Source organism: Alligator sinensis, unplaced genomic scaffold (assembly GCF_000455745.1).
Source record: "Alligator sinensis unplaced genomic scaffold, ASM45574v1 scaffold410_1, whole genome shotgun sequence".
In the NCBI taxonomy this organism is placed as follows: domain Eukaryota; kingdom Metazoa; phylum Chordata; order Crocodylia; family Alligatoridae; genus Alligator; species Alligator sinensis.
In genome coordinates this window covers 153,303-178,352 of record NW_005841972.1, presented here as the reverse complement: position 1 = coordinate 178,352, position 25,050 = coordinate 153,303, and the positions used below count along the sequence as shown (strand labels likewise).

General features: G+C 48.7%; 1 protein-coding gene across 1 annotated transcript in view; it reads left to right on the top strand.

Moving 5' to 3' along the window:
- Nucleotides 1–25,050, top strand: part of AXIN1 (axin 1) — a 240,734-nt gene that overhangs the window by 186,588 nt on the left and 29,096 nt on the right. The window contains exons 5-6 of the mRNA XM_006020869.3: nucleotides 9,847–9,984; nucleotides 22,811–23,364. Of these exons, the coding sequence (XP_006020931.1) occupies nucleotides 9,847–9,984; nucleotides 22,811–23,364 (692 nt within the window). The remainder of the gene's footprint in view (nucleotides 1–9,846; nucleotides 9,985–22,810; nucleotides 23,365–25,050) is intronic.

Here is a 25,050-nt window from a genome sequence, read left to right as displayed (position 1 = left end):
TCAAACCGATGGATAAAGATACATGGAATATCTAAAAGTCAATAAAGTGATCTATGTATTTCCATGTTATCTGTCACACAGTTGTGGCAACACTGTTGATACCTACCCAGAACAAATATAAACAGGTGGTAGTCAGTTGAGCTGTGCAAAGTTTCGGTCTCTGGTTCAATTCGGCGGAGATTTGGCCTGATTTGGTGGCTGAATCTCTGAATCGAATCAGAGGACCCTTTAATGTCTCCGAATCAAATCAGAACCCTCTGAATCAATTTGGACAGATTCAATGATTCGGACATAGATACAGCTTTAAATGTTTTTTCTACATACCTCTCGGTAGCAGGGGCTCTAAACACTGCGATGCTGAGGCAGATGCAGTGTCCCACAGAAGCATGGGGAGCTCCCCAGCACACTGGACAGCAGACCCGGAAGTGGACCAGAAGTGCCTCTGGACCACTTCCTGGTCCACTGGGCAGTGCTCGGGGGGCCCCCATGCTCCCCCCGGCTTGGTGACTGGTGCCTCCTGGGTCTGGAGGGGGCACCCGGGGTCCCCCCCATGGCTGATCCATACTTCCAGTCCACTTCTGAACTCACTGCCAGGCACACTGGAGAGTCCCCCATGTGCCCCAGCATCGCAGCAATCATGAGCCGCACTGCTACCTCAAGGTATGTAGAAAAAAACTTTTAAAGCTGTGCCTGCATCCGAATCACTGATTCACCAAATCAGCATCGAATCTTCAGATTCTGATTTGGTTGACTCGAATCGGGGACAGTGATCCAAATCAACGGATTGAATCACTGTCCCTGATTCAGGCTGAATCGGAATTGAATAGTGCCCATTTCGCACAGCCCTAGTGGTCAGCACATGCACAGCAGGGTTAGCTGCATTTCAGTCCATTTCTGGTTGGTTAACTGGCTTAGAAACTGTCCTAAAGAATTCCCAGTTTCCAGCTGGTGAGAAAAGAATCATTTCTTTAACCCTTTTTAAATACCATGTAACCTCACTAGTTTGCAGTATTCAGTCATTCTGATAAGGGTATCTCGGTGTTGCTGCTCTATCAATACCATCCACCCATCTAGAGAGGAAAGGAAGATCTGTGCGCACAGGTTCTGTGTGTGGGGGTGGGATCCTTCTTTACAAGCATATTCACATATAGCCTGTATTATGTGAAGTAGAATTAATTGTCTTGCTTCATTCTTACTGCTGTAATCCTACTAGGCAGTTTCCCCAGCTCCTTGGACTTAATCATTTCTTCCTGGTTAGGAACATGCTCTTGATGTCTTGCTCTCAGATGCATACGTTATTCTAGGAACTGACCCTTTATTTCTTTGCTTACTGTGTTTCTCAGCAAAAGTTTTGTGTTATTACTTAGCTTCCTGAATACACGTTAGAATCACAGAAAATTAGGGTTGGAAGGGACCTCAGAAGGTCATCTAGTTCATCCCCCTGTTCAAAGCAGGACTATCCCCAGCTAGATCATCCCAGCCAAGGTTTTGTCTACTCAGGTCTTAAAAACCTCTAAGGGAGAAAATTCCACAATCTCTGGATAACTTGTTCCAGTGCTTTACTACCCTCCTAGTGAGAATGTTTTTCCTAATATCTAACCTAAACTTCCCATGCTGGAACTTGAGACCATTGTTCCTTGTTCTGTTATCTGCTGCCACTGAGAACAGCCTAGCACCATCCTTCATCTAGTTAAAGGGTGCTATAAAATCCCGCCTCAGTCTTCCCTACTGCAGACTAAATAAGCCCAGTTCCCTCAGCCGCTCCTCATAAGTCATGTATCCCAGCACCCTAACTATTTTTGTTGCTCTCCGCTGGACTCTCCAATTTATCTACATCCTTTCTGTAGTGAAGGGTCCAAGACCTGGATACAGTACTCCAGATATAGCCTCACCAGTGCCAAATAGAAGGGAAAAATCACTTTCCTCAATCTGGCAATGCTCCTAGTAGGGCTGTGTGAAGCTTCAGTAGCTGATTTGATTCAGAGGAGATTTGGCCCGATTCAGGAACCGAATTTCCAAATACGAATAGAATTGGAAGAACACTTAAAAGCTCTGAATCAATTTGGAAAAGCTTTGGAAAAGATTCAGCCTCTTTGGAGATTTGGCCATAGACTAAACAGGCAGCTGATACAGCGGTAAATCTGTTGGGGTTGGGGGAGAGGGGAGGGAGGGATTGGGGCTGGGACACGCTGCCCAGTTGAGGCAGGGGGCACGTTAGTCAGGGAGAGGGTGCAGCAGTGCTGAGAGCGGGGGCTATGCCCTTCTGCTGCCCAGAGCAAGCCATGCCTACATCGTGGACCATCCCTACCTCCCCACACACTGGCTGGGCAAGCGGCAGCAGGGTGTGGCTCCCCCTGCCGGGGCAGAGACTGGCACAGCCAGAGGAGCTGCAGGAGAACCTGCAGCCACCCGGCTGTGCCTGCCTCTCCCCATCCGAATCACTGAATCTCTCCAAATCAGCGCCAAATCTTCTGAAGCCAATTCGGTCAAATCGATTTGGGACAGTGATCCAAATCTCCAAATCAAATCACTGTCTTCTGAATCAGCCGAATCTGAATTGAATACTTCCCTATTCACACAGGCCTAGCTCATAGTATGCTGTTAGCCTTCTTGGCAACAAGGGTGCACTGTTGGCTTATATTAAGCTTAGTGTCCACTGTAACCCCCAGGTCCTTTTCTGCAGAGCTGCTGCCCAGCCAGTCAGCCCCCAGCCTGTACCAGTGCATGGGATTCTTCCATCCTAAGTACAGGACTTTGTTCTTGTCCTAATTAAACCTCATGAGATTTCTTTTGGTCCAGTCCTACGATTTGTCTAGGTCTCTCTGAATCCTAGACTTACCCTCCAACCTATATTCTTTGTGAGCATCTCCATTCTTCTTCTGTTTAAGTAGTTGTCTATCATAAAGCTTACAGATGCACAGAGAGGTGACAGGTGGGCATCATTTACAAGCAGCTCTTCCAGAGGAGCTGGTACACAGTTTGTATATCCTGGAAAACTGTTAGTCTGCCAGCCCTCTGGCAGTGCATTACATTCCTGAGAGGGGGGGAGGGGGGCAAAGAATATGTATGCATTCCACCTTCCGCTCATAGGAGGTTCCTGTAGCACTATATTTTAGGAGGCTAGAAAGCCTGGCTTAGTTTAGCCCTTTAGGTAATGGCCTAAGAAAGGAAAATATATTTATTAAGTGTACATTGAAATACCTGTAAATGAAACTCTCCAATGCTGCAGTACCCCATATCTTTGGGCTCCGTATTCAATGAGCAATCACTGCCCAGCAATAAGCAAAGATATAGACTGAATTCCCTTCCCCACTTTTCTCAAGGATGATTCCCTTGCATCTATAGGGGTTTTGTACAGGGAGCAGAGAGGTAAGAGAACATTTATTACATAGCCTTTCCCAGGCCCATCTCTTTTGGATGACTAGAATCATCTATTGCTTTTCAGCATGTCCAGGCTTGTCTCTCCTTAGTTGCTGAAACACTGTTTCCTTTTGTCTGGAGACGTGGAATAAACTGAAAAATCAGCAGGCAGCAATCCATGCTTATAAATTACAGTATAGTAACTATACTGTAAAATGCCGCAGGGTGGATAAACTGTCTATTCAGTAAGGCAGATTACAGCTTTACCGTATGGAAGGCAGCATCCACACATCAGAGTTCAGGGGTTTATAGTAACTGGCTCTCACGATGCAGACTATATAGGGCATGGGGTTAAAGTAACTTCATGCCATTGTAACATGAGCATAGGCCAAGAGTGACAGTTTGTTTTAGAACAAATGGCAGTTGGAGTATGGGGAGGATGGAGTACTGGGTTTGGGGAGAGAATACTATCAGAAGACTGCTTCAAGGGGAGAAAGCCATTGTGGCTGTGGTTGGCAGAGTGTAGGCTTGAGAAGAGAACCTTACAAGTCTCAGAAAGAAGGAAGTAGTTTTGGTGGCAGGATCCAGTTTAATACAGGGCCATGCTAGGAGTAAGGGGTTGGTTTGGCACCAGTATTGTATCCTAAGGACTTGACAAAGAAGCCATTTAGCCAAATGAGGGGTGGGGGGGCAAGGGGGCAGATGGAATGAACTGGGGGATGTCTATTTTTGTGTTTCCCTCACACGATTGATTGAGCAGTTGCATATATCAATGCAGGATAACGTCTCTATACTGAGAAGTTGCAGTGGTAAGTTACCATCTTTACATCAATATCTTCTTCTTACAACAAGGAGCTTTCAAACGGGCTTAGCTAAACAATATCTTGCAAGGTTATTGTGGCAGGGCACTGGTAGTGCCTGCCACTTTAAGGACTCAGCCAGGAAGGGGCAGATGCCTGATGAGAGCAGCCATTTTAAGGCCCAGGTCCCTGAGCAGTTCATGATCAGCCAGAAGAGGAAAAACACCTCTCTGCTTAGCTCTGCCAAGAGCACCTTTGAGGTAAGGGTGAGGCTATGGGGATGGCATGGAGACCTTGTTGATCCTGAGCATGACCTAAAACTGAACCCTGCCGAGGCAGGAAGGCCTGGTGGGGCTGCTGGTGGTGCAGTAGTCCCCATGTAAATGCCAGGAGTGATCACTTCTCCGGTCGGGTCGAGGCGCCTTAGCCTCAGCCCCCACCTTCTGGTGGGTTACATAATTCAGGAAAGGCCAGGTAAGCTTCTTGAAGCACCTGAGCCTGTTGGGGTGAGTGACCCCGCAGGGCCAGGCGCGCTTTGCGAAGCACCTGATCTGGGAATGGGGGACCCTGAACCCTGTGAGTGGCCAAGCAGCTCAGATTTGTCCTGAGGGACCCCTGACTGGCCCATGCTGGGGCCAGGGCCCAAAGAGGGGTCAAAGGGTCAAGGTGGCCCACTGCGAGGGATGCCCAGAGCAGAGAGTCTCGGGATTCCAACTGGCGTGAGATGGAGCCAGGGCCTAAGGGGGAGCCGAAGGTCCCAGAGAGGGGACCAGAGCTAAGGGGGTGAAGGGTACAGCTGAGTTTAGCTGCCTGGGATGCCATCTGTGAGCCTTGGGCCACAGTGTATGGGTAAAACAGAGCTGCGGATATTCCCCTAAACATTGGGGTTCAAAATGAGCAGCCTCCCACCTAATTAACATCTCAATACTATTACATCAAGGCGTGACAGGCGAGTGAGGTGGGCAGCTGGCCCATAGACAGGAGGCGGGCCAGTGCTTGCACTAGGCATGATAGTTTGCCCCCATCACAGTGATCTTGCCACCCATTCCTGTGTGCTTTGGTGAAGTCACTGTTACAGGGCATCACTGACAGGCAGGGTTTGGTCCACTACTGGTCCTGCATTCCCTGTTAGTGTCCCTATCTGCCTTCTCTTATTTAAGTCTCTGTTATCAACTGGTTAATTGAGAGGCCCCCAGCCTCTCTGACTACATGGTCTCTTCTTGCCCCTGACTAAGAGCCCTGTGTTTCAGTATCTCCTGGGTTTCAACCCAGAGCCTTTGGCTCCGCTAGCTCACAAATTAACCCCTAGGCTAGGCATAGCAAGCTTGCTGCCTTCGTTGCCCTGTCAGAGCCTAAACTTTGGAGTGATTATGCTCTGGTCCAATGTAGGCTGAACCCTTCCAGGGTTGGTCACTGCAGAGTTCCATTCCTTGGCACTCTGCTATGCAGCCTCATCATCATCCGTTATAACCATGTCTGGTTCACTGGTTGTTATCACCAGAAGTTTAACAGAACTGTCTTTCTACTCTGGGTCACAAATGGAGTCCAGAACACAAAACTTTGCCCCACTTCCCCGCCCAAAAAGGTAACAAAAAAACCATCCAGCTTACCACAGCTGAGATCCCCACATCCTTGAATCCATTTCCCGACAGTTCAGGGACCCTACTTTCTTCCTGCTAGGGTGTCTCCCTTCTTCCTTATGAAGGTAGTCCACCTGCCCATCCTAGCTCCCCAGCTGGACTTCTCATTCCTTCCTACTTGCTGTCTGGGACCAGCATTTATGCCCTGTGTTCCTTCCCCTCTGTCAAGCACCTAAATGCCCAGTCAAACTAGAACAGGAGGTCCTCATTAGAGGCTCCCAGTATCTAGTAGGGGTGAGGCTGCAGCTTAAGACCAGCTGCACCTCTTCACCCTCCTTCCCTGGTTTCTCATTCCTTCTTTCTCAGAAAGACTGAGTCTTAAAGGGACATCACCCCTCAGCTCTGTCCTGTAGTCTCTTCCCAGTAACTGTGGTGAAACCCCCTATTACAGTCATGTTAAAATGTTGGTGCATATGTAGGATGGTTTAGTCAGAGATTATTCTGTGTAGAGCAGGGCCTGAACTAAATGACCTTACAAGATCCCTTCCAGCCCTACTTCCCTATGTGTCATGCTTCCTACATTTAGCCTTCTTTCACACCTAGGACATCTGTTGCAAAGAGAATTTCTTCTGTCAGTTTAGACCGGCCCAAAGCCCCTGCCCCCCAGCCCTGCTCATAACCCTTCCCCCCACCCCTGCTGCTCTTGCCCTCCACCCAAAGCCCTGCCCCCCAGCCCGGGCTCTGTGGCTATCAGCAGCTACCCAGAACCTGGGCCAACTGCAAACATTTGCTGCCTCTCCACCCCAGCCTCGGACCCAGCTGACTCCCAGCCCCAGACACAACCCCAGGATCCAGGGCCAGCTGCCTGCTGGGAGCAGCCTGGGTTCCCAGGTGGCAGCAGGTACCCAGAGCCCGGGCCAGCTGCAGCCGGGAGGCTGCAAACAGCTGCGCCGGGCTCCGGATCCCAGGCATCAACTCCATACTGGTGTGTGTAGATGCGCCTTGGAGTGGGCAGTGGGGGAGGGGCCCGAGGCAGTGCAACCCCGGTCTCTTCCCTGCTGCCAGCACAGAGCTGGTGACTGGGGTCAAGAGCCTGGCACAGCTGTTTGTAGCACTCCTGGGCTCTGGGCAGCTGCAGCAAGCAGTGGGCAGGCTGCAAACAGCTGTGCCAGGCTCCACAGCTCCAGTATCAGCTCTGTGCTGGCGGCGACTGCACGCACACCTCACAGTGGGGCTGGGACACTGCAAGCCCTGCTGGGAGCAGCCCTGGCTCCGTCGCTGGCAGCGGCTACCCAGAGCTGGGGCTGGCCGTGGCATGCTGAGCAAAATATCCTCGTGTGGCATACTCGGCACGCATGCCGGGGGTTGCCGAACCCTGGTTTAGACAATGGGTATAAATTCTCGCTTTTGACAGATAGAGGCAGGAAGATAGTAGCTGTCTTCTGCCTTAATTTGTGCTATGAAAGAAAGATTCTTGCTGCTTTGCTGGATTGTCTTCCTGATTCTTACCAAAAGAGGAAGGCTCTTGGAACCATCTGCACTTGATAGTAGAGTCTTATTGATTTTTCTTCGATTCATAGTGGTCCCAGGCCCACTATGCTTAATCTGGGTTAAAGTTCAGTGTAGTCTGCTTCTTGAGCTGTGCATCACAGCTCTCTTCAGAGGCAGCCTTCTGGTTGCAGCATATCCCACTTCCTGTGTTGTACAGTATGTCCTGCTTGTTTTAATTTTGTGGTCAAAGATTTTCTTTGGGATAAACAAGAGGCTGCTCCAACACCAGTGTCCTGTGCTTTCAATAAGTCTGACTTGACTTGCAAAGGTATTTGGAGAACAGTATTCCGTTAATATATCAGTCCTTACATTGGTTCTTGAAAAGCAGGGTTTCTCTTTAGAGAATCTTTTAGGGTGAGAATTACCTTATGGTAGCAGAAGTTCTTTAGGGGCGCTGGGTCTGCTTGATCCTTCAGATACATGGTGCATGAGAGAGGGAATAATACAGACATCAATCCAGACCTTTTGACATAGTCTTTCAGTCATTGCTCAGGTCTACGTCTCACCATCTTATTGTCATCTGTCTATAAGATATCTGGGTAGAGGTGTATTTCTGATTCCATACTAGATACTTCTGTTTGTATTATCCAGAGGTTTTGTGTTTAATTTTTGTCTCTGACCACATAAGATATATTCCTCCAGCCTCCTTTTCTTATGTAGTATTAAAATATTTTATATGTCCTCATGCTGCTGTTTTCTCTGACATTATTCCAGCATTATTGAAATCTTATTTTTATGTAAGACATTTAAATCTTGAAGTTCTATTGCTTCAAACTGTGACACTACAATTTTTCTGTAATAAAAAGATGCCCTCCCCTTGTGCTTCCACATGAAAACCACTGGCCTCCTTTAAAGGATTTGTTAAATGTAAACTTACTTTTTCTGTAACACCCATTCAAGTGTGTTCTGAAATAGCAGGCATGAAGGGGCAGACCTATAGTGTGATTTCCTTGCATGTCTTAGAAATTATGTTTTTTTGCATCATCCTTACGGGACTGTAGACTATCCCTTGTGCTTTTCTTGATTTCTAATCATCTATTTATAAGATTCCTGGGTAGAGGCCTATTTTTGGTTTCATACTAGTTCTTTATGTGTATATTGGTTTTGCGTTTAATTTTTATCTGAGGCCACATAAAATATATATCCATTCAGCCTCCTTTTTCACATAATATTAAAATATTTTATATGTCTTCATGTTGCTATATTTTTCTGTCATTTTTCAGCATTGTGAAATCTTATCAGCACAGCGGCTGAAAAAAGATAATGAATAAAATGAAGGAAAAACACTGGATGACATTTCAGTACAGGGACAACTGTCTCTTAGTTCAGCTTTCTGGAGGCAATAGGTTGTTCTAAAGGAAAGGCAGTTTCATTTACTCATGGAGCAAGCACAAAAATCAGTCTATCTTTGCACTTCACAAAGTTGCAAGATGCTGTTTTCTTATAGAATAAATAGGCCTTATTTGCATGACTTTGAAAAGAACTGGATGCAGTTGGGCCATGTCTCTGTTCAAGAGGGAGCTTTGTGAGAACCATGGCATTTATGAGTGGATTAAGTAGAAGCAGATTCTGTTAGGGAAGTGCAGAGGAGGTGGACCCTGGTCTGGCTAGAGGTCACAGGAGTTCATCCCTTTTGGTTTTGTTGTGCCAAATGTCTACAGACTGGTAGATGAACATTTACCAGTCTAGACTGGTGGGTCTGCATGAGAGAAGTTGAATGCACAGGTAAGAATTCCCTTGTTTATCAAATGAAAAGCTGCAGAATTTCCTGATTGATAGGTTTATCAATCCTACCCCCTTTCAGACCTTTCCTGAAACTGGCACTTCTTTAAATTAAACTCCTACAGCTGGTAAGGCATGAACACTTGTGTATCTGAAATAGGGCAGAATTATCCAAGGCTGATTTAGTCAGGATTGATCCTTCCTTGAGCAGGGGGCTGGACTAGATGACTTTTATGAGGTCCCTTCCAGCCTTTCTTTATTATGATCCAAAGATAACCACATCTCTGGAATTGTCATAGTGAGGGCCACAGGCATACAAATAACTTACCATAAAGTAAAAGGCATGGGGAGGGGCTTTGCCATGTGTCACCTACTTCACCTACTCCTTATGTTTACATATGTGCCCCATGATAAGTGCAAACTGAATTATAGTAAAATTCTCCTGCTTCATTGAGGGCTTAGCTACTGTAGGTCGGCTTCCACTTACCACAGAATAAGAACCTGCATCACAGAGTAGCTGACATGATAAAGAACTAAATCCTCTCACCTCTCTGGTTATTTGTATGTCCACACTCTAGAAAATTTCTTCCATACTAAGGCACTATGCAGATGGTATGCTGGAAGGAGATCCCAGTAAGGATATCTAGACAACAGTCCATCAGCAGGAGGTTGTTTACATTAACTAATCTATCCCCTTTGTGCCTATCTATCAATATTGTACCCCCCTCAACCTGCCTGACCATGATAAGGACAAATGTCATCCCATGCCAAAAGGGGATTCTTTGCATTGTCATTGCTATTTTTTGCTAACCTATGATGTGTTCTTTCTTTAGCGTACATACCGAATGCCAAAGGATATCCACGTTGAACCACAGAAGTTTGCTGCGGAGTTGATCAATCGCTTGGAGGAAGTGCAAAAGGAACGTGAAGCAGAGGAAAAATTAGAAGAGCGCCTTAAACGTGTTCGAGCGGTTAGTAATAGCCTTAACTTCTCTATAAGCTTGGCAGTGTGTTTGGAAAACTTGAACCATGGGGATTCATAGATTCATAGATGCTAGGGTCGGAAGGGACCTCAATAGATCATCGAGTCCGACCCCCTGCATAGGCAGGGAAGAGTGCTGGGTTCAGATGACCCCAGCTAGATGCTTATCCAACCTCCTCTTGAAGACCCCCAGGGTAGGGGAGAGCACCACCTCCCTTGGGAGCCCATTCCAGACCTTGGCCACTCTAACTGTGAAGAAGTTCTTCCTAATGTCCAGTCTAAATCTGCTCTCTGCTAGCTTGTGGCCATTATTTCTTGTAACCCCCAGGAGCGCCTTGGTGAATAAAACCTCACCAATTCCCTTCTGTGCCCCCGTGATGAACTTATAGGCAGCCACAAGGTCGCCTCTCAACCTTCTCTTGCGGAGGCTGAAGAGGTCCAGGTACCCCAGGATCTTTCAGTAGCTGTGATACTCAGTGGTGGGGGAGGTTCGCACTGCATGGTTTCTGTAGGACAAGGTCATCAGTTCACAACAGGATTACTTACATGCCTCCATTACCCCAGGCTCCCCTTGTTCCATCTTTGCGCTCTCTGTCTCTCTCTCCACTTCAAAGACTCTTCAATTCCTCTAATTCCCTCCTTCATACTAAGAACTTTACCTGAACCACCATTCTTCCCCCATTCTCCATAGCTGAGGCTCCTTGTGCAGCCCCTTTCTGCTGTATAATCATTGAATTAAGAAAAATGGGACTGGAAGGGACTTCAGCAGGTCATCCAGTCTTAATCCCCTGCTCAAGACAGTATCACCCGTGTCTAAACCATCTCAGCCAGGTATTTGTCTAACCTGCACTTAAAATCTTCCAATGATTGAGATTCCACAACCTTTTTACATAATCTTTTCCAGTACTTAACACCTTCATAGTTAGAAAGTTCTTCTTAATACCTGGGGCTCTATGTAATACTCATTCCTTTTCTCTTCCATGCCAGGAGCTGAGTAGTACCGCATCCCCACTTTTCAGGGTGTCTCAGTGCCTCCCATTTCTCCTTTCCTCATGCCAGACACTCAGTGTGCCCTCCTCTCCCATATCATGTACACCATTTTCTCACCATGCTAGGGGCTCTGCATGACCCCCCCATTCCTGCCTTCTCTGATGCCTCCCACAGGATGGTCAAGTGGGAATGACAGGCCCTCCCAGCAAGCAAGCTTGAGAAGGACTTGCACCCTTGCCATGTAACCTGGAGGCTGTCACAATCTTGGGGGCCCCTCTCTGCCCAAGCCAAGACCCGCATGTAGGTCTCAATGTGTGGGCCCTCTTTCTCAGGCAGTCAGCACCTCATTCTGTGTCTGCAGGTGAAGGATGGGAAGGGGCTCCCACTGCCTGAGGTGGACAGGGCAGCAACCAAGCCAGCTGTGAAGCTCTGCTTCATTCTTTTGCTACTGATCATGGCCCTCTCCCATATTTGCCTGCTCTAGGCTGCCGAGCTCCTCTCATTATCTCCCAGCAATCCGCGCGCGCTAACCGTCCACCCATCCCACAGCTCCTGGCTTACCTACAGCTCCCAGGAGAACAAGCAGGGAAGGGAACCTGCTCACTGTCATGCCACTGGTGGCGGCAGATGGATTCCCCTTCTCTACTGGCTCCACTGGGAGAGTGCTGGGAGCTGTGAGGTCTCGGGGGGAAGAGGGAGAGTCCTGAGGGGAGGGAGGAAGCCCCAGGGATGGGTGGCAGGGAGATGTAGGACAGAGGGGGAATCCCAAGGGACAGCGGGGGAGCCCTAGGGTCAGAGTGTGAGTGTGTGTGTGTGTGTGTGTGTGTGTGTGTCGGGGGTGGTATCCCAAAGGGCAAGGGATGGATGGACAGGGTGAGCCCTGGAGGCTGGGAAGTGCCCAGAATGGGAGGATTCTTATCTTTAGGTGCTGTCCTGGTTATACTCACTGTCACTGTAGGGGAAGACAGAACTGCTGGGAGTGGTGCTTTATGTTATGCTGGAGGACAGCTCCCAAGTGGTTTTGAGCCTGTGGAGCAGTCACATGTGACTGCAACACAAGCTACCCAAAACCAGTTAAAGAGATAATTCTCGATGGAAGAAGATTATTTCTGACCCGCTCAGAGGTCCCTTAGTATGTGTTTCTCTGCCCTAATGTGTATAGACTTCATTTTAAGGGCCCTTAACACATAGTTAAGTTAATGTGTGATAATGCCTATCAGGACATTACAAACTGAGATGATCCATACACTCATTTAATTGAGAACCCTAGACTGTTTGCTGAGGTTTGTGAATATAACCTAAGAACTGCCATTTACACAGTGAGACCATAGGGTCATCTGGCCCAGCTGCTTGCATCTGCAGAGAGGTGCCATCACTTCTCTCTGGCTGCTGCAGCAGCTGCTGGACAAGGGAGCTCCAGGTGAAACTCCTCTGGGGACCCTGCTATCCTGCCTAACTCCTTGCTGGAAAAGCCTCCTGCTGGCTTCCCTGTGGGACTAGCACCTACCTGCTCCACCTGGGCTAGCCCTCATGCTGTCACCACCACTGCTGCTCTCCCTCCTCGGTAGAGGGAGCACCTCTACTCACACTTGCACCTGCACCCACTCCTGCTCCCAGCACCTGAGCTGCCACGGTCACTGCGCAGCCAGAGGAGACTGCATATCACCAGTAGGACACCTCCACCACTTCCATCTACACCAGCGCCTTGGCAGCACCTCTGTGTATCTGCCTCCCATGTGGTAAATCTTGTGCTTCACTCCTACTTGCCTTTGTGTCTGTGATAGGCTGAGCAAGCCAGCTGTGTGCCTTTCCATCCCTCACGTGCATCTCCTGCTTACCCCTCGCAGAACACTAGCCCTAGTCCCCCACTTTCCCCCTTCCCCTCCCCCCAGCACATGCGTGAGTGTGTGTGTGTGTGTGTGTGTGTGTGTGTGTGTGTCGGGGGTGGTATCCCAAAGGGCAAGGGATGGATGGACAGGGTGAGCCCTGGAGGCTGGGAAGTGCCCAGAATGGGAGGATTCTTATCTTTAGGTGCTGTCCTGGTTATACTCACTGTCACTGTAGGGGAAGACAGAACTGCTGGGAGTGGTGCTTTATGTTATGCTGGAGGACAGCTCCCAAGTGGTTTTGAGCCTGTGGAGCAGTCACATGTGACTGCAACACAAGCTACCCAAAACCAGTTAAAGAGATAATTCTCGATGGAAGAAGATTATTTCTGACCCGCTCAGAGGTCCCTTAGTATGTGTTTCTCTGCCCTAATGTGTATAGACTTCATTTTAAGGGCCCTTAACACATAGTTAAGTTAATGTGTGATAATGCCTATCAGGACATTACAAACTGAGATGATCCATACACTCATTTAATTGAGAACCCTAGACTGTTTGCTGAGGTTTGTGAATATAACCTAAGAACTGCCATTTACACAGTGAGACCATAGGGTCATCTGGCCCAGCTGCTTGCATCTGCAGAGAGGTGCCATCACTTCTCTCTGGCTGCTGCAGCAGCTGCTGGACAAGGGAGCTCCAGGTGAAACTCCTCTGGGGACCCTGCTATCCTGCCTAACTCCTTGCTGGAAAAGCCTCCTGCTGGCTTCCCTGTGGGACTAGCACCTACCTGCTCCACCTGGGCTAGCCCTCATGCTGTCACCACCACTGCTGCTCTCCCTCCTCGGTAGAGGGAGCACCTCTACTCACACTTGCACCTGCACCCACTCCTGCTCCCAGCACCTGAGCTGCCACGGTCACTGCGCAGCCAGAGGAGACTGCATATCACCAGTAGGACACCTCCACCACTTCCATCTACACCAGCGCCTTGGCAGCACCTCTGTGTATCTGCCTCCCATGTGGTAAATCTTGTGCTTCACTCCTACTTGCCTTTGTGTCTGTGATAGGCTGAGCAAGCCAGCTGTGTGCCTTTCCATCCCTCACGTGCATCTCCTGCTTACCCCTCGCAGAACACTAGCCCTAGTCCCCCACTTTCCCCCTTCCCCTCCCCCCAGCACATGCCAGCCCCATCCCTCCCCACCCCCAAGCCATAGTGCAGCTGGAGGAAGTGCCCTGCCAGAGCCAGCCTGACCTCCTGAGTCCATCTGCCCAGCAGCTCCACTTCCCATTTCACCCTCAACCCATCCCATAGCAGGGTAAGAGCCCCGAGGGGCCTGCCCCTCAGCAGCCTCCAACACAAAGGCTGGCAATGAGGCAGAAGGGGGGTAGGCAGGGGACAGACAGAAGGGTCAGGGGGCTTCCATTGGCCAGACTCCTTCTGGAGGGGCCACAGGGCCCCCCAAGGGACCCAGGGTAAAGCCTTCTCTGATGCCTCCTCCATACCTGGGGGTTGAAAGGTAAAAGGCCAGCTGCCAAACCCAAACCAACATCTGTGGGGACCAGGTACTCCTCACCAGGGAGCACCATACCCACTCAGCATATGCCTCCACCCTTGCCAGCATGGCATTCCAGCCAGGAAGCCACAGCTGTACCCAGGACATTGTGGGTAAACCCATGGCCCCTGAGCCTGCTCCTGGCACGGAGGTGATGATACTGGCGCAGCCTGGGCTGGCTACAAACAGCTGTGCCGGGCTCACCACCTCCGTGCCGGGAATGGGGAAGAGACCAGGGCTGCGCTGACTCAGGCCCCGCCCCCACCACCAGCACCAAGGCACCCCTGCTTGCACCGATGTGGAGCTGGTGCCAGAGCCCGGCACAGCTGTTTGGAGCCTCCCAGCTGCAGCCGCCCTGGCTCTGGGGAGCTGCTGCCAGCCGGGATCCTGGGCTGCTCCCAGCAAGCAGCTGCAAGCCCTGCTCGGAGCAGCCCGGGCTCCAACAGCTACCCAGACCTGGCGTAGCTGCTGGCAGCCACAGAGTTTGGGCTGGGGGCCAGGGGCTTTGGGTGGGAGGCAAGGGGCACAAGCAGGGCATCCTGCCATGTACCTCTTACCCTCATTTTGTTTTTCTGCCATGCCGGCACTCCGGCACCTTCGGAAGTAGACATTATGGTGTTTTTCGGCACTCCAGCCAAAAACTGTTGCCTACCCCTGAACTAGGATGTGCCAGTGCTCCCATTGGATTTAAAACCTAGTTTTCTTGTTAAAAGGTCTTGCTGCACCCTTTCCCACCACACCCACCCTGTGCCAGGGCACTGAGTGTGCCTGCCACTTTAAGGTCCTGGAGCTGGCAGCTGCCAGGTGCCTGATGAGGGCAGCCATTTTGGGATCTGGGGTGCCCATATAAACAGGGCAGCTTAACTGCAACTGCTAGAGGCCAGGCAACAATACTGCCTGGCTGGAGGGCTGCTGATATCATCTGGAGGTAAGGGAGGAGCTGTAGGGGATAGTAAGGAGGCTCCTGGTACTGAGTACAACCTAAAACTGCACCCTGCCAGAAGTGGGTGGCCTGGTGGGGCTCTCAGTGGCACGGGAGCCCCCAGGAAATGCCAGGCCAGTTACCACCCTGGTGAAAGGTGGGTCGGGGGTGCCTTAACCCCTAGCCCCCATGACTGGGTGGGTTACCCCCTTGTTTGGAGGGCCCAGAGGGTGGACCCTCGGAGAGTGAGGAAAGGGCCATAGACTCAAGGCCTGTCTGAGTTTCTCCTGACTGGCCCATGCTGGGGCCAGGACCGGAAGGGTTGAAGGGCCAGGGGCCCACCACGAGGGACGCCCAAGAGCTGAGGGCCTGGGGTCCCAACTGGCCTGGAGGTGGGCCAGGGCTAGATGAGCCGAAGGTTTCGGTGGGGGGACCACACCCGAAAGGGAACCAACTCAGGGAGCTATGCTGCCTAGTATGATGGTGGAAGAGGCTGCCTGAGGGGAGGAATCCAGGTGGGGCTCAATAGGAGGATTCTAGGGCCCAGTGTGGGGGCTGGTGATTAAAGGAACATCTAGATGCCATCTGCGAGGCTTGGGCTGTGGTGTAGGGGAGGAATGGAGCTGCAGATAGCGCCCCCTGGCATCAGGGCAGGAAATGGGCAGCCTCCCGCTTAATTAACATCCATTGATTAATTATACCAACAAGGCATGGCAGGTGAGAACGCAGGCAGTTAGCCCAGAAACAGGTGGGCGGGCCACTGGGAAGTCGGCTCCGAGCAGGTCCCCTGTTACACACCGCAATCAAATCATTTGCCACATTTGGAGTCAGAAAGGCAATTTTTACCACAGTCAAATTGGTATGGGCTGCAGTGGGTTTTGTTTTCTTCTGTTGTGAGGGGACACAGTCCTCTTTCTTGGATCTTTCTAATGCATTTTAACAACTCTTGCAGTGATGGGACACTGCGTTGTCATCCCCCTGCTTTACCTTTAGCAAGTTAGGCTTTTCTTGGTGTTTTAGGATTGTGTCTTGTAGTTAGTTGTGTTACAAAGTTGATAGTCTGCTTTTAGAAATAGGTTAGACAAGGTTTTGCCTGGGATCATTTTGATAGGGATGATCCTGCCTTAAGCAGGGTGTTGGATTAAATGGCTTCCTGAGGTCCCTTCCAGTCCAACTTTTCTATGATTCTATTATAATACAGGAGGTTTTCATCTTTCTATTTTAATTGAAGAGTGATTCAGATGCAGAGAAATTGGGATTTTTGTTGCATAAGCTTCTTCACGTATAGTCGGTGTCAAAACCACTCTGCCTTTCCTCACAAACACACCAAAAGTAATACAACACATTCAGCAAACTGCTCTGCCAAAGAATCATTTTAAATCTATTTAAAGAAATTTCCTCTTTTTCTTAATCTACCTTTGAACCCAGGTATTTGTAAAGCTTTATAGTAAACCCATATGCTGTCCTTATAGTACAGGGATGCTCAATCCCTGGCCCTCAAAGCCATGTGATCTGGCTTCCCAAGAGTCCAGAAATTTGGCAGCAAGGGCACAGTGGCAATTAACATTGCTACCTCTCCTGCATCACCAAATTTACAAGTGCCACAGGCCAGATGACATAGGCCTGTGTGCAAGATATAGATGGCATGCATGAGACTGGGGCCAGGGCTGGGATGACAGCCCCAACACAGTGTGCATGAGGTTGTGCCTGGGGCATCAGGCTCAATCTGGCACATGCAGCCTGGGGGTGAAGGAGGGTTTGATCCAATGTGCAGGGTTAGGGCTTGATCCAGTACATGTGGGGCCAGGGCCGCAGCTGGAGCTGGGGCAGGCAGGCCTGATATAGCTCTTGCAGGGCTGGTGGTGGGGCTAGAGCAGCAGGCCTTTTCTGACCTGTATGGGGCTACAGGCAAGGCAGCAGGTCCAATCTGACATGTGCAGGGCTGGGGCCAGGGCTGGGTCTGGTGTAGTAGGCCTATACTAGTCATCCAGCCCATAAGACCAAAACATTGGGCACCAGTGATATAGTATATTTGCAGAGGTGTCAAAATCTCCTAGCTGAATCTGCACTACAAGGCTCCTCAGAGACTGGTGGCAGTGCAAATGGCATCAGGGATATACAAGGGTTAATTCAGCTGTTGTTTGCCCCCAATTGCCAACAGGCATCCCAAACAGAGCTCTGTATTTTAAATTTCAGCTGCAGACTCTCAAATTCTTTGCCCCTCTAGGAGCCCTGTGAGCCAGATGACCCTCCATAAGCCATATATTTGGCACCTTTGATGTACTGAATGTTCAGTGTGTTATAATAGCGGCAGACAGAAAGGTCTGTGGTAACTCGCTGAACAGTGCCATACAAGGAAATGACAAAACTTCGTCTTGAATTCAAATAAATATGGTGATTTTATTTCCCCATTTAATATGCTGGGGGAAGCCCCTTGTCTTGGATTTGAGTACAAGGCAGCAGAGGGGCAGGTGGTGGTTGCTGCTCCAGCTCCAGCCCTGACCCCTGACCCCCACCCCAAGATTACCCTCTGGTTCTGTTGCAAGGAACTGTGGAAAAACCACAACAGGTCAGAATGTTTTTGACACTAGAGATTCCTATCTGGGTTCTGTGGATTTATCTTGTGAATTGTACATGGGTATGCATCTAACAGTGCTAATATTGTCCAGTACCTTTTAAAGGATCTCATGACACCCTGGTTGAAAACTACTCCTGTATGAGTGATAGTTAAAAAAGAATGGGTATATTTTTTAACTGGTTACTACATGCTGTCAGAGCATGTTGACCCAAAGGAGTGAAGTATGCAGGCTTTCCTGAATAATAAAGGTAACTTGCTAGTAGGTGGAGTTTATCTTTTTAATTTACTGTCCTTGTATTCTTAAACTTGACTGAGGGAGTCTCTGACAATATTGTAACAACAAGGCACCATCTAGTGGTCACATTGTTTTCCTTGTCCACTGTTTTTAAAGTGCAGCAGATAGCAGCAGCACCATATCTCTGCTGTTAGCAAGCCTTCATTCACAGCAACATTGAAACACCTGGCTATGGGAAGCAATGGTTTAAAGGGGTGCTCAACCCCTGGCTCACAGAGCCGTGTCATCTGGCCCACGTTACTCCGAAGAGTCCAGATAATGGGGGGAGCAGGGCAACCTTAGTTGCCTCTTCCCTGCTGCCAAATTTCTGAACCCCCATGGACCGTATAGCATGGCCCTGTGTGCTACATTGGGCATGTGGGGCCGGATCTGGCAGGATAAGGCCCAGTCTGGCTGCATAGGGCTGGAGCAAGGCAGTGCAAGGCCCGATTTTTTTTTTTTTTTTTTTTTTTTGGTACACAGTGTAGGGTTACCGTATTTCCAGGTACGTAAAAGAGGACACTGGGGCGAGGGGAATATGATGATGGGGGAACAGTGACATACCAGTGCTCTGCCCCTGCTCATTCTGTTGCCGCTCACTGACAAGCCACACCCCGCCAGCCCTGCTACTGCTCCTCGCTCCAGACCCACTGACCCGCAGCCCCCTGGTGCTGTCAGTGCCCTGCACATGGTCCTATCCCCCATGCCCCTCACTTCTGATCTGCAGCCCCTTGCCTCCCTTCCAGCCCTGGCAGTGCCCCTCATTGCCTACCCACAGCCCCTGCCCCCCTGCCAGTGCCCCTCACTCCCAACCTGCAGCCCCTGCACCCTCCAGTGCTGCCAGTGTCCTGCACTCTGGACCCACAAACCCCTGCCCACCCCCTGAGCCCCTCACTCCCAACCTGCAGCCCCTGCACCCTCCAGTGCTGCCAGTGTCCTGCACTCTGGACCCACAAACCCCTGCCCACCCCCTGACCCCCAGCCCTGCTGCCCAAGCAGCTCCTGCATTGTGCATGTGCCTGCTCGCTCACTCGCTTGTTCATGTGTGCGCTCTCTTCAGAGCACGTGACCCTCAACAGCCAGTCACCTTGCCCACTGCTCCCAGCCCAAGCAGCCAGACCGGGAGAGCAGAAAACCCGGGCATTTCCTCTTATTTTAAAAAACCTGCCTGGATGCAGCACAGGAGTCCAAAAAAGAGGACATGTCTGGGGAAAACCTGGATGTATGGTAACCCTAGTGTAGGACCAAAGCAGCACAGGGCCTGAAACAGGCACCCAAGGCCGAGGTGGCACAGAGCCCTGGTGAACTGGGCCAGGCTTGCCTGAGCCAAAGCAGCACAGGGCCTAGCCAAGGCACCATTGGTTCCAGTCCCAGCACTGATCTTGGGATCTGGCCCCCACCACTCATCTGGACTTCAGGGCCAAAAGGTTGAACACCATTGGCTTTAAAACACAGTTCTTCCACAGCTGACTCCATGAAATAAGCTGCTTGCTGAACCTATGATATTTCAACAGATTTTTTTTCACAAACTCCAGCTATTATTTTATTGCTCCAAGCATCAGAAATTTAAATATTTTTCTGTAAACTGTACTCAGTAAATGAAACCACCTAATTAAGTGAAAAATTATACTTTTATAATTACTTTATAACTAGTAAAGTTAAAATTTAGCTTACCTAAAAATACCAAAGCAAAAAATGCAGGGCTGTTTTCTTAAAAGGAAGCACCAGAAATGTGTGAGGAGGCTCACAGCTAAAGATCTATACCACCAAATGCGGTTTTGGCCTCCATGGCCCCTGTGCCTTCTGATTTTTCCAACTAGACTATCATTGTTTAATTTCTTACAAAGCTGTTTGGCACAAACCTGTCCTGAATGGGCTCTTGAATGCTAAAGAAGACTAATAGGAAAGATAGGTCCCTGGAAAGACTAAATAACCTACATGTGGGGGAGCTAAATCAGAGAGAAAGCTTGGGTAATTTGGGCATGGAGACTGAAATTAAGGGATAAAAGCCATATCTGGGAAATCCTAGGCCAGTGCAACCAAACTACAAGGTTCTCCCTCCTTCTGTATCTCCTTGGGGTGGCACTGATCTCTACAAAGACTTTGGAGATGTCCCCCCTCTAACCAAAGCAGCACAGGGCCTAGCCCTGTGTAAGTAATTTGTAAGTAATTACTGCAGTGTAAGTAATTTGACAAGTATCATATAAGAAGTCTGCACTGGGGCTCAAGGAGTACCCACGTCTCCTGGGTGCTAGTCTCTTGCCCTCATCAGTTCCATCATCCTTTTTCATGCAGTGCATTGATAATATTTTTATTTATATCCTGTCAGTGACACAGCCTTGTGATCAAGACTTGGATATGTCATGTCTGTATCAGAGCCTTTTATTCTACTACTATTCTAATATTAATTTAACTCTAGACAACCTCACTTATTTTACCTGCAAACTAATAAGAGCAAAAGTGTGTTAGAGACTAGAAGTATGAGTTGTCAGAAGAGACTTGATCTCATGGTGTTTTGCTTCCTGGGCCAGCACATGCTCTTTTAGGTACGGGGGAATATGCAAGGCCTGCATGTAACCAAATGAACTGGGCCTTGCCAATTTTTTTTTTTTTTTTTGAGCCTTCTCTCAGCTGGGACCCAACCCAGCATGTGCTGGGAGGCAGAGAGCCAGCACCCAACCTGAGCTTGCACCATGAAGTCAGGCACTAGGTACCCCACAGAAATGCAAGAGCTTGCCAGTGATCTGTTAGAGATGCATCTTGGAGCTAAGTCTGGGTGGTTTATGCCAACTATGTCTGAGGGATGTTGGAGAGAGGAGAGCCACTGGATTTTCCCTTCATGATCTCAGGCTGTGCAAAATTGCTGTAAGAGCCTGTCATTTTAAATGGCATCTCTTTGAGGAATTTTTTTAAGTCACCTACATTAGTTATCCCAATGCAGCACTTGCCTGTTAAGGTTATTGTAGCTATAGAGACTAGAACCACTTGTTCTTGTGGAATGTCACTGTAGTTGGAAAATAACATTTCCCATCAGGAAATGTACATCATGGCTGTTTGCAGACATTAAAAAAAAAAACAAAAACCCAAACAAAACAAAATACACTTTACCAGAAGAAGCAATGCATTCCTTTGACCTGGCTCCTCAGCGTCTGTATAGATCGGGCACTTCAGGGTTTTTTTTTAGCCCTTTTATCTAATAGCTGATTCAATCAGCTATTAGATAAAAGTGCCAAAACCCCCCACTAAACCCCCCAATCTATACAGACATTGGACGAGCCGGGCCCAGCTAATGATTCCAACAATTGCATATCCTGCCATGCCATGCCTGAGCTCCCCCCTGCACCAGCAAGATGAAACTGGGGTCCCTACCAATTGTCAGTTGGGGCCAGGAACCAAACCCATCCCCAGTTCCAGCCAACAATCAACAGATTGCCAAAACCCTGGCTGGGAGGCACAGGGCCCATGGGATCGGGCTGCAACAGCCTGATCCTGGCAACCCTATGTGCCAGGGATGAGTAAAAAGCCATGTGCCACTCACCTGGTCCCTCTGTGCACTGGGAGTTTTATAACTCCCAGTGCACAGAGGGCCCGGCATTGAGCTGCCATAGCTTCATGCCAGGCTCCCTGTGCATTGGAAGATAAAAAAAAAAACATATGCCACTCGGCTGAGTAGTATGTGGGGTTTGGGCAGGTCCTGGTTGATGGGAGTCCAGCACTGGGCTGCTGCAACTCAATGCCAGGGTCCCTATGCGCCAGGAGGTGTAAAACCTGGTGCACTGTCCAGCTCAGCACCTGAGGTTTTGACAGGTGTGTGATAAGGCATGATACAAATAAGCCCCAAAGTTATTCCACTTTATATGCAAAGTAACTTTGTGGCTCATTTACTTCACTATCACACCTTAAATTGACTTGCACATGTTGCTGGGTTACTATCTAAGGTGTGTCAAAATTCCGGACCATTAGCAATAGAAAATGTTGTGCCTTTTTTTTTCTTTTTGGAATGCCTATGAATTTAAAATGTAATTCTTTGTTTTAAAATACAGTTGTCAGCTATGCATTATGATCCATTTGTAGGCTAGTCTAATGAGCATTTTAGTTATTACCTGGCTACTTCATCTGTACAAAGCATTTTGCCTTATAGCTCATGCATTTTAGAAGTGGATTCCTGGTTTCTGCATCCATCCAGGCAGCTGTCATCCTTCAATTATTTTCTGTATCCTCAGCATGCTGCTTGCTTTGTTTTGAGATGTTTTAAATTTTTTATTTGAGAAAACCCCAGAATCTTCTCCATAGGTAGTCAAGCAGTCTTTCCATTTTCTATGTCTTGTTTCATGTGCTCATTAACCTGTTTGACTGAATATATCCCATAACTATTTTATCCAGTATGCTTTGCTGTGACACCTTATTAAGCATTCTTTGGAAACTGTACTTACAAACTGATTGCTTCATTTCATTTGTCAGCTGTTAAAGGGAACTTGCAACAGTTTTATCAGGACCCACCTGCTCTGAAATAGAATAGAACTACTTTTCAATGAACTCCATCTATAAATTTCATGTTTTCATTTCTGATATAGTCAGAAACTTACTGTTGTTTGGAACAAGGCTACATGTTGTGTGCCACGAGTGTGGTAGGGAACCAGGCCTCAGATTTCTCTTCTCTTTATGTTGCCTACAGGAAGAAGAAGGTGAGGATGCAGATCTCTCTTCTGGTCCTTCAGTTATTAGCCACAAGCTGCCTTCTGCCCAGACCATGCATCACTTCACACCTCGTTACTCTGAGATGAGCTGTGCTGGGATGCAGATGAGAGATGCCCATGAGGAGAACCCAGAAAGCATTCTTGATGAACATGTACAGCGCGTCATGAAAACCCCAGGCTGTCAGTCCCCAGGGCCTGGTCGCCATTCCCCCAAGCCTCGATCCCCAGAGAGCAGTCATGCTGGCAAGATGCCTGGCATGCCAGGGACAATACCTCCAGGGCATGGCAAGCACACCACAAAATCAGGAATGAAACTCGATGCAGCTAACTTGTACCACCATAAGCATGTCTACCACCACATCCATCACCACAGTATGATGAAACCAAAAGAGCAGATCGAGGCTGAGGCTACCCAGAGAGTACAGAACAGCTTTGCTTGGAATGTAGATTCACATAACTATGCAACAAAATCACGAAACTACAATGAAAGCATGGTCATGGCACCCAACCCCATGGAATCACTAGGCTACAGGTGAGCAGGCACAGCACCTGTGAAAGTCCTGAGCTGTTTCTTTGTAACAATTTTATTTGCATTGTGCAAGTCACTGTATAAATGAAGTGTGGCCCTGTTTCTAAGATAGGTGTATAACATTCTGGCATCCCTATGGGCTGCTGCTTACCGTAGGAGCCCATACTAGGACAGAGTTTGAATTCCTCTCATCTATTTGGCAGATCCTTTCCCTTCAGAAGTAGCTTTTTGCAGTTGTGCATGCCTTTACCATCTCTATGATATATCCATGGAAAGGCTTCCTCTGAAATTGGTCTGCACCTTCAGCAGTTATGATATGTGGTAGGTCTCCTGCTCTTCATTGTGCTGTAAGTGTATAAAAGCTGTAGATGGGACTTCTTTCTGCATGCTGTATCACTGCCACTAAACTGAAGGTTGAATTTTTCAGGGTCTTATTACCATTTTTCTGGGTTTAATGAGAGCATGTAAACACCATTTTTAGTGCAGGACCCAAGGTTTACCTTGCTCCACACACTGAAATAGCTAATATTAGCTGGACTGACTTGCCCACCCTCCAACAACCAAGGTTCAGTCTTGATTGGGCCTCAGATGGAAACCACTTCCTGAAGAAGATCATTGCTGTGTTTCTGGAGCTGCGTTCAAATCCTTCCTTTTCTGTTTTCTCCCCCCACCCATCTGTGTGCTTATCTGACAGAGAAGAAGCAGCAGCGAATGTTTGGTTCTGCTCTTTTGCACCAGGTTTCATTCGTTTATTTATTAAATTATGTCTTGGATATGCCATCCAGATCTCTCTTTGTCCATGGCTGGTGGTTGCTTAGTTACATCTTTAATAACAACTGTCAGTGATACTTTTTTGTGTGTGACTTAAGGGAGGCATGACTGTAAGGGATATTCTAAGAATTCTGAATTAAGCTCCAGGTTACTAGAGACTTTGGGGCAGGTCAAGCCACCTGAGTGGGACTGGGGGGGGTCGGACTTTCCCCACCATGGAATGGGAAAGAAGAGCAGCCTAAGCTCTTTTGTGAAGAGAAGAAGAAGCAGAGAGGCTGGAATGGCTATATGTTTCCCAAAAGGAATGAGAAAAGAGGAATGGAGCTGCCCTTTAAAAGGGAAAGAAGGAGAGATCCTAAAGTCAGAAGGTTCACACAGGGCATCCAGGTGAAAACAGAAGAATCCAGCAAGGATGACTAGGTTTCCCAGACTCTAGTCTTTAAATGAGACTATTACAGAAGGCCTGCAGTGTCCTCAAAGCATGAGTTGAGAGCTTGTGGAGATGAGCAAGCCCCCTGACTATTTTGCAGCCATTTGTCTAGTTTGAGGCACGAGGTACTGGCCACAGTGGGCACATCTACCTGAGACATTTACTGCAGTTGCCTAATTAGCTCTGTAATCAGTGCCTTGGCATCTATATATGTGGCCCTGTTAGGCCACAGGAAACAAATATATTTATAAGTACTAACCTGCTGCAGAATTTAAGTACTATCCTGTAATTCTGTAAATACAAGTACTGTCCTGCTGCATAGTTTTTTTCATGCACAACAAGTGTAGACTATTACCAGCTGGCTGGGGCACAAGGGTGCTTCAGTGCGGGAGCTGCCTGCCAGCTAGCCCCACACTAGAGCAACCTTCTGTCCCAGCCAGCCCCTCTGCAGCATGTTGAGCCAGGTCGAAGCAGCCCCGGGCCGGCAG